Source organism: Martes martes (genome assembly GCF_963455335.1).
Source record: "Martes martes genome assembly, chromosome: 1".
Lineage (NCBI taxonomy): Eukaryota > Metazoa > Chordata > Mammalia > Carnivora > Mustelidae > Martes > Martes martes.
The window spans coordinates 47,933,101-47,951,399 of record NC_137888.1 but is presented as its reverse complement, the minus strand read 5'-3'; the positions used below and the strand labels follow the sequence as shown (position 1 = coordinate 47,951,399).

Below are 18,299 nucleotides of genomic sequence, written 5' to 3'. Positions count from 1 at the left end.
GAATGACTATGTTGTACACCTGAAACTAATGGAATATTGTGTGTCAACTATACTTCAATTAAAAAAAGAAATGGCTTTGAACATTGATTCTGAGAGAGGATAGCCTGAAATCAAACCACTAATTTAATAACATCTCATCCAGAAAAAGGATGAAAAAACAAAAACTTCATCTAAATGTATACTTGGATAGGAAGATGTACCTTGATTTCAGAAAAGTTAAATATGATAGAATTGTGATATTTGAAATGGGATAATATAATGTATCACCAACTGAAAAGAGTGGAGGAGGGGCGCCTGGGTGGCTCAGAGGGTTAAGCCTCTGCCTTCGGCTCAGGTCATGATCTCAGGGTCCCGGGATCGAGCCCCACATCAGGCTCTCTGCTCAGCAGGGAGCCTGCTTCCTCCCCTCTCTCTGTCTGCCTCTCTGCCTACTTGTGATCTCTCTCTGTGTCAAATAAAAAAATTAAAAAAAAAAAAAAAAAGAAAAGAGTGGAGGAAACCATACCACCCATTGCCCTGAAGTAGACACTAGAACCAGAAGGAAAAACATCTTTCAGTTTACAGAGAAACTTGATAGCTGGGAAACATACTAGGGGTATTGAACATATAAGTAAGTAGCCCAAAAAGAACACTCCGCTTTTACTATTAAACTAACAATCACATCTTAAAGCCACCATCATTAAATCCATTGTTACTAAATCATTAACAGAAACTTCAAGAAGCTTTCCTGCTGTCCTTATTAACACAAGTCACCTAAACCTCATAGTACCAGTACCTAGTACCTAGTACCATCTCAGATAACTTACCGATTGTACATCTCCATCCTTTCCATAAGTCTGGACAAATGCACCTGCCATTTTCCCAGGTTCCACCATTCCTGCAGAACTCCATAGGGATGCTGGGTGAGGAGGTTGATAGTTCTAAAAAAACAACAAAAATAGAGTAGTACTTGAACTGGCTAATTAGTTTCTCTTCTGGGTCTGTGGCCTTTAATTTCTATATGTAAAACAATTACTTCGAGTACCACTGGAGAAATATTTTTTGTAAGATTATCATCAACAAAAATATACATTGAGAATCTACGTAGGATATATAATGCTTACGAGAAGCTATGAAGACCAAAAAACTATATTTGAAAGACACAATACTTTGATCAAGGAGATTAGGATCTACTGGGGAAAACAGATTATACAGATGACATAGATGGATGGATGGATGGATGGATGGATGGATGGATGAATAGATAGATAGACTGGCCAACTAAGTCAGCATGCAGATTTGTAAATGCTGTAAGAACACAGAAGAGAAATGTTGAGGACAGAGGTAATTTATCCAGGGAAGTCTTTCCAGAAGAGGTAGTATCTGAATCAGATTTGAAAACTAAATCTAGAAAAGCCAGATTAAAAGGGATAGCCCCAAATAGGCAGGATACAAAGTACAAAACCATAAAAATACATAAAGTTATGATATGTCCGAGGAACATGGCAAAGTTGAACAAATCAGGAACACTGGTTCTCGGTGGAGCAGCAGGACACAAACTGGTTGTGAGTGGGTTTATAGACTAAGCTAAGGAGATTTAGTCCTGTAAGAGTCTAGAGAGAGATTAAAACAAGGTAGTAACATAATAAGGTATGTGTTTTAAAATAGACCTCAAGGAAGATGGGAAGTGACTGAGGGTAGAAGGCAAGGAAGGCCACTTAAATGGGGAGCAGATCTGGAGCAATGACTCTAAGGAAGTTAGATGTCAAAGGATTCAGGAAGCATGCCTGGAACAGGATTGTAAGGATCTCGTGACCAAGTTATTTTAAGCTGGGCACACTGGGACTTTTTGTTTCTTAAAAAAAAAGAAAAGAAAAGAAAGGTGGAAAAAAGAGAGCCAAACCAGGAACAGACTTAACTATAGAGAACAAACTGATCTTCTCCTAATGATTTTCTCAACATTTTTTTTTTTTGTCTAGCTTACTTTATGGTAAGAATACAATATATAATACATATACCACATAAAATATCTGTTCACCTTTACGTTTGTTATTAGTATGTGTTCTGGCCTGCAGTAGGCTGTTAGTAGTTAAGTTTTGGGGGAGTCAAAAGTTTCACACATATTTTTTTTAAACTTTTCTCTTTTTTAAATTTTTTCTTTTTTTAAGAGAGAGAGAGCATGTGCTAAGCAGTGCAATGGGCTGGCACCTCCCACCTTCATGTGGTTCAAGGCTTAACTGTAGATACAACATATCTAGTCACCTGATTTAAAAAAAAAAAAAACAACTCTGAAGCAGGGGCGCTTGGGTGGCTCAGTCATTAAGCATCTGCCTTCAGCTCAGGTCATAATCCCAAGGGTCCTAGGACCAAGCCCTGCATTGGGTTCCCTGCTCAGTGGGGTAACTGCTTCTCCCTCTCCCTCTGCCTGCTGCTCCCCCTGCTTGTGCTCTCTCCTTCTCTCTCTCTCCTCCTCTTTTAAATAAATAAATAAGTAAAAGCTTTAAAAAAATCAAACAAAAAAACAAACAAACAAATGCCAAGGCAATTCAATTGGAAAGAAAACTAAAGATACACCTACCTGTGACACAGAAATTCTACTTCTAGATAAATATGCACAATAAATGGAAATACATGTCCACAAAAGGATTTATATGAGAATGCAGGTTCTAGAAACATTGCTATTGTGTGCCACTTGGATCCTTCCCTTCATATTTGAAGTATTCATTCCTCCAGCTTTTGTGAATTTTGGCAACTGAGAACACTTATCTGAGTCCTTTTCTAGAATTGCTCTCAACTAAAGAGAATCATTTCATCCAAGATCCTCATGATATGTGCCATGGCCGGTCAAAGCCAGAGAATAAAGCTTCATCCCCCTGACTCAAGGCCTCAAAGAGTATATTTTCCAAAGACATCTACACTACACATCTTATCTCTCATACTCTCTTATAATATGATGATGACTCTTCTCCACTGAAAGATGGAGTTTGTGTTCCCTATCCTTGACTTGAGCGGACTTTTATATCTGCCCTGACTAACAGAGTGGCAGTAATGATGTGACTTACCGGCTAGATCACAAAAGATGATTTGTCTTCTACCTAACTCTTTCTCACTCAGGATCTACCTTGGGAGATCTGAACCTGCAGGTATCACGTAAGAAATCCAGCTACTCTGAAGCCTCTAGGCTAGAGACATCAAGAGGATAAACTACAGAGAGAGAGAGAAGACGAAGGAGTTTCAGCTGTTCCAAGTTTTTGAGTCTCCCTTGTCTGGGCACCACACATGACTGGAGAAAGCTCAAGATGACCCCAGCTCCAGCAGCCTTGTGAGGGCCACTTTATGGAAGATCCTAATCCAGAACCACCCAGGCGTGCTGCTTCCAAATTCTGGGTCCAGAAAAACTATGAAAGATATTAAAATGACAATTTTCATTTTAAGTCACCAAGTTTGGGGGTAATTTGTTCTGCAGCAATAGATAACTAATATAGACATCAACACTGGAGGGCTTTCTCAACTTCAGCTGTCTTGTAGTCTCCTTCTACCCAATTCTGACTCCATAACCACTCACCCCACCCTACAAGTATTGATCCCATCAGCACTTGTTGAAACTTTGATGCAGATAAATCTTCAATTCAGAATTTGTCTTCCAGGGAATCCAATCCTGGCAGTTTTATTCATGTTAGCAACTGAGTGGCTTAGTTGGTTAAGTGTCCAACTCTTGATTTTTGGCTCGGGGTATGATCTCAGAGTCCTGGGATTGAGCCCAGTATAGGGCTCTGCACTCAGCAGGGAATCTGCTTCTCTCCCTCCCTCTCTCTCTGTCTTTGACACTCTCCCCCAAACACTCTCTCTCCCTAAAAATAAATAAATAAATAAATCTTTTTTAAAAAGTCTATCAACTGAATAAACAAATTATGTGTATTCATATAGTGGAATATGATTATTTAGCAATAAAAAGCAATAAACACAACAACATAAATGAATCTGGAAAACATTACATTAAAAAAAGTATTCAGACATACAAGAGTAAATACTATTTAATTTTGTAAATATAAGGTTCAAAAATAGCAAAACTAATCTATCGTGATAAAATCAGAACAGTGTTTGCCCAAGGGGGAGGGCCTAGGGGTGGGGTGACTGACTGGCAAAAAACACCTGCAGCTATAGCACACAGTGAACACCGCCTAAATTTTAGCCAGATAAACATAAAACTTCACAGTAAAGGCCTGTGCCTCAATTCCTTTTACAGAATACACCATGTCTGACTTTTAACCAAAAAAGTACAAAGCATGTTAAAAGGCAAAAACACAGCCTGAATAGACATACCAAGCATGAGGACAGACTTGTATGTGGCAGATATTTTGGAATTATCAGACCAGAGATTTGAAATAATGATGGTTAATATGCTGGGAGCTCCAATGAAAAGAGTAGACAACACACAAGAACAAGTGAGTAATTTATGAGATGGAAGCTCTAAGAAAGAACCAAAAGAAATGCTAGAAACCAAAAACACTGTAACAGAAGTGAAGAATGTCTTTGACAGGTTCATCAGTAGACTGGACAAGTCCAAGGAAAGAATCACTGAGCTCAAAAAAATGTCATTAGAAACTTTCTAAACTAAAAACAAAGACAAAATCAGAGAGGGAGACAAACCATAAGACACTCTTAATCACAGGAAACAAACCAAGTGTTGCTGGCGGGGAGGAGATTAGGGGGATGTGATAATTGGGTGATGGACATTAAAGAGGGCATATGATGTAATGAACACTAGGTGTTATGTAGGACTGATGAAGCATTGAACTCTACAACTGAAACTAACAATACATTATATGTTAATTAATTATATTTAAATTTCAAAATAAATAAAATTTTAAAAAGTAAAAACAAGGAGAAAACAAGAATGAAAATTATAATGGAATATCTGAGAACTATGGGACAAAGGGTGTAACATACATCTAATGGGAATATCAGAAGGACAGAAAAGGGAAGAAGGAATAGAAGAAATATTTGAAGTTTGTTTGTTTTTTTATTTGTGTATATAAGATTTTGTTTATTTATTCAAGAGAGAGTGTGTGTGCACATGACCACAAGTAGGGGGAGCAGCAGAGGGAGAGGGAGAAGCAGACTCCCTACTGAGCAGGGAACCCGATGTGGGGCTCAATATCAGGACCTTGAGATCATGACCTGAGCCAAAGGCAGCCACTTACCCAACTGAGCCACCCAGGTGCCCCAAAATATTTGAAGTTTTATCGTCTGAAAATATTCCAAAATAAATGATAGACACCAAATCACAGATGTAGGAATCTCAGAGAACACCAACAAGGATAAATGTCAAAACCAAACCAAACCAAACAAACTACACTTAAGCACATTCTATTCAAACTGCAGAAAATCAAAGACAAAGAGAAAATTTAAAAAGAAGGATTTGGGGATAGAAAACTTATCTGCAGAGAAACAAGTATAAGAATTAATTACATTGGAATTCTCCTCAGAAACCATGCAGGAAATAAAAGAGTATAGTGAAATATTCCATGTTGAAAGAAAAAAAACACCGATAAAGAATTCTATATCCAAGGAATTATCCTTTAAAAGCAAATGAGAAATAAAGACCCTCAGACAAACAAAAATTGAAGGAGTTTGCAAGAAATTTTAAAAATTCTTCAAAGAGAAGGAAATGATATAGGCCAGAAACTTAAATCCATGTAAGAAAAGAAGAACATTAGAGAAGGAATAAATGAAAGTAAATAAAATCTTTTTCATTCTTAATGATAAGTTTATTCAAAATAATAATAGCAATGATAGATGAGGTGATTATAGCTTATGGAAAAATGAAATAAATGGCAAAAAGATGTTATAAGGAAGAGAAGGAGGAATTGGGAACACCATATAATGAGGGCCTGGTACTATTCATTAGACCATATATTGTTACTAGAAAGTGGACTTAGATTAGTTGGGTTTTTTTTTTTTTTAAGATTTATTTATTTATTTATTTATTTATAGAGAGAGAACACGAAAGTGAGGGGAGAAACAGAGGGAGAGAAAGAATCTCAAGCAGACTCTATGCTGAGTGCAGGGCCAGTGCAGGGCTCTATCTCACAACCCTGAGATCATGACCTGAACTGAAATCAAGAGTTGGGTGCTTAAGCAACTGAGCCATCCAGGCACCCTAGGCTTAGATTAGTTGTAAATGTATATTACAAACTCTAGATTAACCACCCAAAATTTTTTTAAATATAAAGGATATGCTAAGAGAGGAGAGAAAGCAGAATTATATAAAATGCTCAATTAAAATCAGATAAGGCAGAAAAAGACAATAGCAATGGAACAAACAAAGAAAAGAACATTAAAAACACTTACAAATATTATAAGACTAATACTATAGAGTGAATAAAGAACAAGACACAACTATATGTTGTCTATAACAAACCCACTTTAAATTAAAGGACACAGATAGTTTAAAAGAAAAGTGATAGAGAAAGATATACCATGACAATACTAATTAAGAGAAAGTTAGAGAAGCTATATTAACTTCACACAAAGCAGATTTCAGAGCAAGGAAAGTCATTAAGAGATAAAGGACATTTCTTTCTTAATGATAAATGGGCTAACTCTCCAAGAACTAACAATCTTTGATATGTGTGTACCAAACAATATAGTGTCAAAATAAGTGAACCAAATCTGACAGAAAGAAAAATAGATAAGTTTGCCATGATAGTCAGAGACTTAAACATCCATTCTTAGTAATGGACAGATCCAGCAAACAGAAAATCAGTAAAGATAAAGTTGAACTGAAAGCACCATCAACTAACTAGATCTATTTGACAAAGCACCATCAACTAACTAGATCTATTTGACAATAAATTATAGTATACTTCATCCAACGATGTCAGAATACACATTCTTCTCAAGCACCCATGGAGTAGTCACTGAGATAAACTACATTCATGTACCATAAACATCTAAACAAATTTCAAGGAATAGAAATCATTCCAAATATGTTTTCAAACCAAGATGGAATTAAACTAGAAATCAATAATAGAAAGATAGCTAGAAAATACCCCAAATATTTGGAGATTAAACAACATACTTCTAAATGGTAAATGGATTAAACAAGTCTCAAGAAAGCTTTTTAAAGTATTTTTCACTAAATGAAAATGAAAGTGAGATGCAGCAAAAGCAATGCTTAGAGGGAAATTTACAGCATTGAACGTATGTATTAAAAAAAAAAGAAGAAAGATCTAGAATTATCATCTAAGTTTCTACCTTGGGAAACTAAAAAGAAGAGTCAAATAAGTTTAAAGGAAGAAAAAGAAAACAAATAATAAAAAATCAGAGCAAAAATCAATGCAGTTGAAAACCGGAAGTTAATAGAGAAAATCAATGAAACCAAAAGATGGTTACTTGGAAAGATCATTAAAATTGATAAATCTCTAGCCAGTCTAACCATTAAAAAAGAGAAGGCACGAATTACTAATATCAGATATGAAAAAGGGTCATCACTACTGGTCTCATGAACATTAAAAGAATAACAAAGGAATATTATGAATAGTTCTATGCCCACAGATTTGATAACTTAGATGAAACTGAACAATTCCTTGAAGGACAGACTCTACTTAACTCACAAAAGGAGAAATAGATCTCTGGAATAGGCCTATATTGATAAAGAAATTGAATCAATAACCTTCCAAAACAAGGCACCATGCCCCAGATGGGTTTACTGGTGAATCCTACCAAACATGTAAGGAAAAACCAATATCAATGTTTAACACTCTCTTCTAGGGAAAAAAAAAAAAAGGCAGAAAAAACACTTCCTAACTCATTCTATGAGGCCAGTGTGACTCTAATACCAAAATCAGACAAAAGCATTAAAAGAAAGAAAAATTACATATCAATATCTCACATGAATATAAAGGCAAAATTCCTCAACAAAATATTAGCAAACCAAACCCAACAATATATAGAAAGAATTAGATACCATGATAAACTGGGATTTATTCCAGGTATGCAAAGCTAGTTCAACATTCAAGAATCAATTAATGTAACAATAAGAGACTCTTAATGATAGAGAACAAACTGAGGGTTGCTGAAGGGAGATGGGTGGGGGATGGCTTGATTGGTGATATGTATTAGAGGGTCTTGTGATGAGCACTGGGTGTGGTACATAAATGATGAATCACTGAATTCTACTCCTGAAACCAATATTACACTGCATATTAACTAACTAGAACTTAAATCCATTTTTAAGTCAATTAATGTAATTTATCATAACAGGCTGAAAAGGAAAAATCACATGATCACAACAATAGATACAGAAAAGTCATTCAACAGAATCCAATTTCCATTCATGTTAAAAATTCTTAGCAAATGGGAAACACAGGGGAACTACATCAACTTGACAAAGAACATCTACAAAAAAACATAAACCCAATCTCATGCTTAATGGTGAGAAATTAGATGCTTTCCTTTAAGATGAGAACATGGCAAGGATTTCCCTTCCCACCACTCTTATTCAACGATACGCTGGAAGTCATAACTAATATAGTAAGACAAGAAAAGGAAATAAAAGGTATTTCAGATTGGGAGAAAGAAATAAAAAGTCTTTATTCAGAGATAACATAATTACCTATGTAAGAAATCTCAAAGATTCACCAAAAAAAACTTCTGGAACTGATAAACAATTACAGCAAATTTTGAGATACAAGGTTAACATGCAAAAGTAAATTAGACTTGGATTTTAAAGCACAATACTATTTAGATTAACACCAAACTTGGATTTTAAAGCACAATACTATTTAGATTAACACCAAAAAAGGAAATACATGAATATAAATCTAACCAAATATGTATAAAATCTATATGAGGAAAACTATAAACTTCTAATAAAAGAAATCAAAGAGGGCGCCTGGGTGGCTCAGTGGGTTGAGCTGCTGCCTTTGGCTCAGGTCATGATCTCAGAGTCCTGGGATCGAGTCCCGCGTCGGGCTCTCTGCTCAGCAGGGAGCCTGCTTCCCTCTCTCCCTCTCTCTCTGCCTGCCTCTCTGTTTTCTGTGATCTCTCTCTCTCTCTCTCTCTCTGTCAAATAAATAAATAAATAAATCTTAAAAAAAAAAAAGAAGAAAGAAATCAAAGAAATTCTAAATAAGTAGAGAGATATTCCATGCTCATGGATAGGAAAACTTATTACTGTTAAGATTTTCAATTTTTCACAGCTTGATTTATAGGTTTAAAACAATTCCAATCAAAATTTGAGCAAATTATTTTGTGGATATAAAAAAACTAAAGTTTATATGAAAATGTCAAAGTCCTAGAATAGCCAACACGATTAAAGAAGAACAAAGCTGAAACACAGAATATGTAACTTCAAGACATTCTGAAACCTACAATAATCAAGACACTCTTGTATTATCAAAAAAGAGACAAATAGATCATTAGAACATAACAGAGTGCCCAAAACAGACCGAGGCAGATAAAGTCAACTGATCTTTGACAAAGGAGTAAGGGCAACTCAACGGAGAAAGGAAAGTCCTTTTAATAAATGTTTCTGGGAAAATTAGATAGACACATGCGAAAAAATAAATCCAGACTCAGACTTACAGCTTTCTCAAAAAATATAACTGAAAATAAGTCATAAATCTAAATGTAAAATGCAAAACTATAAAACTTTGAGAAGAAAATACAGGAGAAAATCCAAATGACGTTCAGTTTGATGACAACTTTTTAGATATAACACGAAGAGTACAATCCATGAAGGAAAAAAGGATAAATACAATAGATAAGTGGAACTTCCTTAAAATGAAAAACTTCTGGTCTACAAGACACATTGTTAAGAGAAAGAAAGAACAAGACACAGAATGGGAAAAAATATTTCTAAATCATGTATCTGATAAAGGACTGGTATCCAAAATATGCAAAGAACTCTTGGAGCACCCGGGTGGCTCAGTGGGTTAAAGCCTCTGCCCTCAGCTCAGGTCATGATCTCAGGGTCCTGGGATCGAGCCCCACATCCAGCTCTCTGCTCAGCGGGGAGCCTGCTTCCCCCTCTATCTCTGCCTACCTCTCTGCCTACTTGTGATCTCTGTCTGTCAAATAAATAAATAAAATCTTAAAAAAAAATACACAAAGAACTCTTAAAATTCAACAGTAAGAAAGCAAACAAAAGTGGGGGAAAGATCTGAACAGACAGCTCACCAAAGAAGATATACCGACGGCAAATAAACTTATGAAAATATGCTCAACATCACATGTCATCAGGGAAGTGCAAATTAAAACAACAACAAGGTAACACTACACACCTATTGGAACGTCTAAAATCCAAAACACTGTAAACATCGAATGCCAGCCGGGTTGTGGAGCAACCAGGGCTTTCATCACTGCTGGTGGGAATGCAAAGTGGTACAGCCAGTTTGGAAGACAGGTTAGTAGTTTCTTATATAGCTACACATGGTTCTACCACACAACCCATCAACCACACTTCTAGGTATTTACTCAAATAAGCAGACACTTATGTCCACACAAAAAGCTACACATAAATGTTTACAGCACCTGAATACATAATCACCAAAATCCAGAAGCAAACAAGATGTCCTTCAATAGGTAAATGGATTAAAAAAAAGGCCGGGGGGGGGGGGGTTGGTCTATCCAAACAATGGAATATTATTTAGCCATAAAAAGAAATGAGCTACGAAACCCCTAAAGATATGGAGGAATCTTAAATACATTTAACTAAGTGAAAGAAGCTTTCAGAAGGCTGAAAAGGCTACATGCTGTATCCTTCCAAATATGACACTCTGGAAAAGGCAAAACTATAGAGACAGTAAAAAGATCAGGGGTTTGGGAGAGGGAGGAAGGAATGAATAGGTGAAGCACAGGGGATTTTCAGGGCAGTGAACTCTTCTGTAGGATACTGTAACAGTGGATACATGCCATCATGTATTGGTCAAAATCCACAAAACTCTACAACACAAGGAATGAACCTTAATGTAAAATGCATTTTAATTAATGATGTATTGATATTGGCTTACTAATTATAACAAAAGCAACCCACTAGTGTAAGATATTAAGAATAAAGAAAGATATGGAGGGGAAGGGTTGATGAGAGGGAAGAAATGGGAACTCTATACTTTCTGGTTAATTTTACTGTAGCCTGAAACTTCTCGAAAAATAAAGTCTCGGGGCGCCTGGGTGGCTCAGTGGGTTAAGCCTCTGCCTTCGGCTCGGGTCATGGTTCCAGGGTCCTGGGATCGAGCCCCGCATCGGGCTCTCCGCTCAGCGGGAAGCCTGCTTCCTCCTCTCTCTCTGCCTGCTTCTCTGCGTACTTGTGATTTCCGTCTGTCAAATAAATAAATAAATCTTTAAAAAAAAAAATAAATAAATAAAGTCTCTTAGTATTTAAAAAAAAAAAAGATATAGATCCAGACCTCAAAGAGCTTAAGTTCTACCAAGAGAGATTTAGTTGTAATTGTTATGTGACAAACTTCTCTGTGTAACCACGGGGAATACCTGAATCTTTTTAAATTGTAGAATGCTTCAAATACACAACATACAGAGTATAAAACATACCCCACTACCCAAAGCCAGTTTTAAAAGATAGTAACTTTCTCTCAGATTTGCTTCAGATTAAAAAATATATATATGTAATAAAACTTTACAGAAAGAACTGAAAATCTCTGTACTCCTTTCTGTCAACATTATTTTTCCTCCATACCCAGAGGTAATCCTATAGTGAAATCCTCATTTATCTTTTGCAACATATTTCATACTGTTATTATGTGTAACATAATCTATATACAGCATTTGCAAGCAGTTTTGTTTTGTTTTTTTACTCTTAATTCAATTACTTTAATTGTTACTATTCTACATAGGTTTTTTTCCCTTATTTTGGGAGTAAATTTGGTCTTTTATATATGTGTGTGCGTGTGTGTGTGTGTGTGTGTGTATATGTTTGGTTTTTTGGGGTTTTTTTGTTTTTCAGAAAATTTCCACCTGGCCAAAATTTTTATATTAGCTAGGGTAAGGTTTGCCATGGTACTTGCTTATTATTTTATTAGGTTTTTTTTTTTTAAAGATTTTATTTATTTATTTATTTTGACAGAGAGAAAGAGATCACAAGTAGGCAGAGAGGTGGTACGGAGGGGGAGCAGGCTCCTACCGAGCAGAGAGCCCAATGTGGGGCTTGATCCCAGGACTCTGAGATCATGACCTGGGTTGAAGGCAGAGGCTAAACCCACTAAGCCACACAGGCACCCCTTATTAGGTTTTCTTAATCACTGATTTATTATATATTATAATAGGTAATACATTCACAGAGTTGGAAAATAAACATAACATACAAAGGTATATAATCTTGCTCTCATCCCTAAATATACACAACTATTCATTTTTTCCCAATCTTTCTTTTTTCAGTACTAGCAATATGAATCTATAGTCTTATTTTCTTCCTCTCTTTTCTGTAGCTTGCTCTTGCAATTAACAATGAATGTTGAAAATCTTCCCGCAAGTTCGTAGAGAACTTCCACGTCTCCTTTTACAATTATATTATAGGCCATTGTATGGAAATACCCTAACTGATCTATTTAACTGACCCCTTATTGACGGACACTTGTGTTGTTCTCAATTGTTGTTCCAAAACTGCCCTGTACATATTCTACCTTGCAATTGTACAAATTAATCTAGAGAATACATTCCCAGAATTGGAATTCTGAGCCAAAGACTACACTTTTGTCATTCTGACAGTTATTTCCAGCTTACCCCTTAAGGGTTATACTAATCTGAATTTTCACTAGCAAGGCAACTATATGCAGAGTCTGGGACAAACACAATGAAGATCTATATACCATTATATAAAAATAAATGTAAAACTTATAAATTAAGCTAGGCTGCCAAATAAAGTCTACGTGCTTGATTCTAATGCCATGATAAACTTACCTTCATAAGGACCTGGAAGGCCAGTTTGAATTGAGGAACTGTGGATTCCTTGGAGTTCTAAGTCAGAATGTGGCAAGGAGCCCCAGCTGCATCTGCCCCCTTTCTCCCCAAGCCTGTCTCAGTCCCACTCCCAGGATGCTTTGTGCTCACACCTGCAGACACCCCAGATCACACCACCAAGCCATGAATGCCCACCCCTCAGGGAATGTGCCACTGTCCCCTGAGAGGCCAACCTTGGGGTGAGGGGGAAGCACCCACAATCCCTGGAAGCCCAGCAGAGGACCCAGATGCAAGCCGCAAAGCCTGGAAGGGGAGACGCAGGCCCCGGGTGGGGATTCCCACCTGACTTTTGCTTAAATCTTTGTCATCGTACCTGGGTTGTGACCCCCTTTATTTTTGTACATATTGCTTAATTATGCCTTTTTGTCTCGACAAATCTCACCAGATATTTACCTACTTAAATTTATCTTTTCAAAAAACTAGCTTTTGGTTTCTTTTCTTTTCTTTACTTTTTTAAAGATTTTATTTATTTGTCAGAGAGAGAGTGAGAGTGTACAAGCAGGAGGAACAGCAGGCAGAGGGAGAAGCAGGCTCCCCGCTGAGCAGGGAGCCTGATGCCGAATGCGGGGCTTGATTCCAGGACCCTGGGATCCTGACCTGAGCTGAAGGCGAATAATTAACTGACTGAGTCACCCAGGCACCCCTAGCTTTTGGTTTTGTTGATTTCTGCTCCTGTTTTGTTTTGTTTTTAATTTCCGTTCCATTACGTTGTTCTTTCATTACCGCCAAACAGCCTTCCTTAGAATTGACTTTCTTTTATATTATTTTTTTTATTTCTTTTATCTTCAGGTCTAGTTCGATGACAGATGCATAGATGGTACTCAACAAATGTTTGCTGACTGGCCTCTTTGGCATTTGCATTTTGGTTGAGGGTATCAAGCCCAGGCTGAGCTACCATTCCTCTGTCATAATCACAATTTTAACACATTTTGCTCCACAGTTCAAGACCCTAGCCACTGAAATACCTGAATTACCCACAAAATATAATAAAGGTAGTACTGGTATTTTTAAACCTCCATATTTTAAGTAAAGAAAAAATCAGACCCAGAAAGAATAAGCTTTGTTTCTTTCATTTAACTAGTTTTTAAACCTATGGACTCATAAAAATGACATTAGCTATTCATTAGCCCAACATCCCCATTTTACATAAAGCCTATCTTCTATATAAAGACTAACTTGTTCCAGACTAGTAACTAATTGATAGCTGAGTGGATTAACTCAGATCCCTTCAGCACTAACCAAGTGCTCCCACCCTCTCCTAATAGTACTGCCTTTACCACAGGGAAACACAGAGGGTAAGCATCAGCTTCAAGTTACTTGAGGATCAACACACTGAAATATGTTTAATAGTAGTATTTTTCTTTTATAACACCAGTATAATATTAATATTTCCCTACATTTTCTCAAATTATAATAAGTAATATTTCCAGAAATATTAGCCCTATTTTCAATATCTTTACCACACAACATGGACAGTTAAATGCAGAACATAATGTAAAACACTTCATGCTGCCTGAGAAAGTAGCATAAAATACTAAAACTTCCAAATGGAAAACATGAATTTCATTTCCTCTCCTAAACTAGACAAATTAGAATCTGTTGTGAAAAGTCTAGTTTAATTAAGTGCAAGATTAAAAAATATCTTTCCTTAGTCAAAGAAATTCCATCGGAAGCCTCGAGTGTCTGGCTCCAATTCTTAGGGTTTTAACATCTTGGCATCTGTCATTTGTCCCAGACCAGGAATTTGAAACATTTGGATGAGGAAGAAGATTCCTTTTAAATGAGAAGACAATATTTAGGGAAGTTATTCCATTGTGAAAAGGAACACTAAAAGTTTTAAACAAATAAAATACGTAAGATTTCGTTTTTTCCTTAAGGTAAAAGTTATTCAAAAAGAACTACATGGTTACATATTTCAATAAACTGGTTACGTATTTTTATAAAATTTTCCCCTGATGATGTAGCATAGTATAAATATTTTTTTTAAATGCAGGATGATATAGCAGTTCATAGAACTGTTTGTTTTAAACTGATCAGTTGAGGGGCACCTGAGTGGTTCACTCGGTGGAGCGGCATCTGACTCGTGGTTTCTTCTCTGGTCAGCTCAGGTCACAATCTCAAGGTGGAGAGATCCAGCCCCGCCTCAGACTCAACACCGCCTGTGCTGAAAGGGAAGTCTGTATCCCTCTCCCATTCGCTCTCCCTTTCCCCCATGTGCACGAGTTTTCCCTCTCTCTCTCTCTCAAATAAAAATAAATAAATCTTTAAAAATATTTTTTAAATAAATCAATCAGTTGAACCTTCAGTTTGAAAAGCTGAGTTTCAATCCAAAGGTCCAATCTAAGTCAACGCCATCTATTCAAGGTATAATCAGGGAATGGAGAAAACTGTGCACTAAAAAAATTTTAAAAAATTAAAAAAAAAAGTATGCACTAAATAATCTAAAAATTCATAAATTAAAAAAAGAATTTAACATTTGTTGAGTGCTTATAGTGTCCAAAAGTCATCTTAAAACTGTAATTAACTCATTAAATCATTTAATGACAGCTCTGTAAGTTAGGTATATTATTGCTCCCATAATGGGAAATCTGAAGTGCAGAAATGTTGAATAAGATTTATTCTGTTGGTAAGTGGTGACATTTCTGTTTCAACAAGGCAGTCAGGATCTAGAACTTTTTCTTTCTTTCTATTTCTGTATTTCCCCCCCACCCCGAGTCTCAATGTGCACACTCCTAACCACCATATTTTCTACCAAATGTTCTTCAAGAAATATATTATCAAAAGATCTATGGGTGGTGATTATATTCAGAATTTTAAGGAAAACTAATACCTGTAAATCAAGGAAAAATCCACTAAGGCAAGGTCCTAGCCTCTTAATTTAAGAAAGTGACTTTGAAAACAGTATCAGCAATTTAAATGTCAGTGATGTTAAAATAATTCATGTCCCTCAGCCAATTACATAACAAAATTTATTCCTTCCAAAACAACTTCCTTCCCTTTCATAGTAATTGATTTATTTGTTTTGGTTTGTTTTGGTTTGGTTTGGTTTGGTTTGGTTTAATTTAGAGAGCGGTTACATGAGGAAGTGAGAAGGGAGGCTGGTAAAGGAGCAGAATAGAGATTAAGACTAAATAACACTATAGCTGTCTAAAACCCAACTTTTTCCACCTGGACCTTTTTTTTTTTTTTAACCCCAAAATGCAAACTGTACTCCAGGAGCAGTTCCATGAGTTTGATTTATTATCAGGTTTGCCTCTTGAGGAAGTACTGTAATTGAGTAAAACAAAAGTCAAGCATCTGTGTACAAATTATTTTCTGAGAATCAATAAACTCTCCTTGACATTTCCGCACAATCCGCATTTCCTACTGTGCAAGAATTTCAATGCTATGAAGTTTGACCTTCGGGTTTGGGAATATTACAACCTACTAAAGTCTCTTGTTGGCCTGAAGCATAAGTGAATCCTGTGATAGGAAATGAAGGTCAGAGCATCTGGAGAGAGGTTGGAAAGGCACTCAGGATGGCAGAGAGGAATTTTATAATCTAGAAGAGAAACAAGATATGGTTCAATAAGGCATTGTCATCAATGCTAATATATTATGAAAAGCTATTCTCCCTAAGAGTTGAGGAAAACATCCCCTACTGTTATGATTATGGACATCTGTCTATGTTTACATCAGGCCTAGTTCAAGTTGGAAAATGTCAAGAGAAAGATGTACAATGAAACTTAGTTATACTTCATTTTACTTTCATAAAGTATGATTGGACCAAAAAGCCATGCTGCTTCTTGAATTACAAGGTTACATTGTTACTGGAAACACAAATGCAACAGAGATAGAACACCTTATTGTTGTCCTTTCTGAAAACACATTACTCAGGGTGCATATTATTTGATAAAATGCTTAATGTGAAAAGATTAGAGTTCTGGCAAAACTTTGATTTGCTCCAACATGAAAGCATCCTACAAGATTGCTGATCACACAGCCAAACAAAAGAGGCCATACACGACTGGAGAGATCTTAATGAAGCCCAAGTTCTGGAAATGGTTAGAGAGTTGCGTGGCTTGGAACAGAGGAAGAAAACTAAAATGGTGGTTGCTTAACTGCTGAAAACAAATCCATAATAACATTTATCTTAATATTTTGACACAAATTACAGGGAATTGGTAGCAATATTCTTTCACTTCTGAAGGCAACTATTTGGCAATGTTTAGTCCAGTTTCTTGTTTTCATGTGATTCTTTCATTTGCTCATCAGCTATGTATTGGCAACTATATTCCAAGTACTCTGCTTGGTGCAGGGAATGCAGATTAATAAATCAGTTCACTGCTTTCTTGGGGCTTTTATTCTAGGAATGGGGAGACATTGAGCAAACAAGTAGAATTAAGTGAGAGATTATCAGATGATAAAAGCCATGAACAAAGTACACATGAAAGGGAGCAAATAGAATGACAACCTTAGACTGAGTGGATAGAAAAGGTCTCTCTGAGGAGGTGACATTTTACCTGAGACCTATATCATCAAAGAGACAGCCATGCGAAACTCTGGATGAAGAGTGTTCCAGTAAACTGACATCATCATACAAGAACTCCAAGTCTAGAGCTCCTTTTGGAAATTGCAAGAGTCATCAATAGTTTTGAAAAATTTCTTTACCAAACAAAACTTCAGAAGCCTAGAAAGCCTAGATGGAGAAAGTGTTATACCTGACAATGTATCTCATTGTGATGCTTTGGTGGAAAAAAAAAAAAAGATCATTATTATTTAATGTTTTCATCAGTGGTATAAAAATGCCAAATATTATTCTGGCAATTCTGAAAGAAGTCCTGTCTGCTTCCATGAAATGCTATCAACTTCATCTGGACTAGGGCTTTAAACCATGACCTTTCACCAGAGGCCTTATTAAGCAGGAGGAGGAGAATAAAAATCTTTTCTATACTACACAAAAGATCACTGGCATTCTAGAGGTTATGTCTTGAAGCACTTGTTTGATATTTAAATGAATGATTCATTTTAAAAAATGAATAATTATACTTAGGATAATTAAAGATAAGCTCATTCATGGCTTGTTTGATGGCCAGTAGATATTGGGGCTTATGTGAATGTGAGAAATCTTTCCATTAAAGGCAGTCACCAGGAGGAAAGCTGTTAGAACATGAGCAGTTTTCCAGGCAATGCAGTCTGAATGTAGTCTCTTTTCGCTGTTCTAGACTAGAAGTTCAACAGCAGATAATCATATAATTTTGCGAAGCTGAGGGAAGTATTTTGGCAAGACCTAGAAGAATGTGGCAAATTTATAGCAGTTACTCCAAAAGTCTATAAACACCATTTAAAGACTCAGAAAA

General features: G+C 36.2%; 1 protein-coding gene across 1 annotated transcript in view; it reads right to left on the bottom strand.

Annotated features, from left to right (window-relative positions):
• Positions 1–18,299, bottom strand: part of ADGRG7 (adhesion G protein-coupled receptor G7) — a gene marked incomplete at both ends in the record, with an annotated part of 70,664 nt that overhangs the window by 49,912 nt on the left and 2,453 nt on the right. The window contains one exon of the mRNA XM_080828869.1: positions 807–920. Within this exon, the coding sequence (XP_080684995.1) occupies positions 807–920 (114 nt within the window). The remainder of the gene's footprint in view (positions 1–806; positions 921–18,299) is intronic.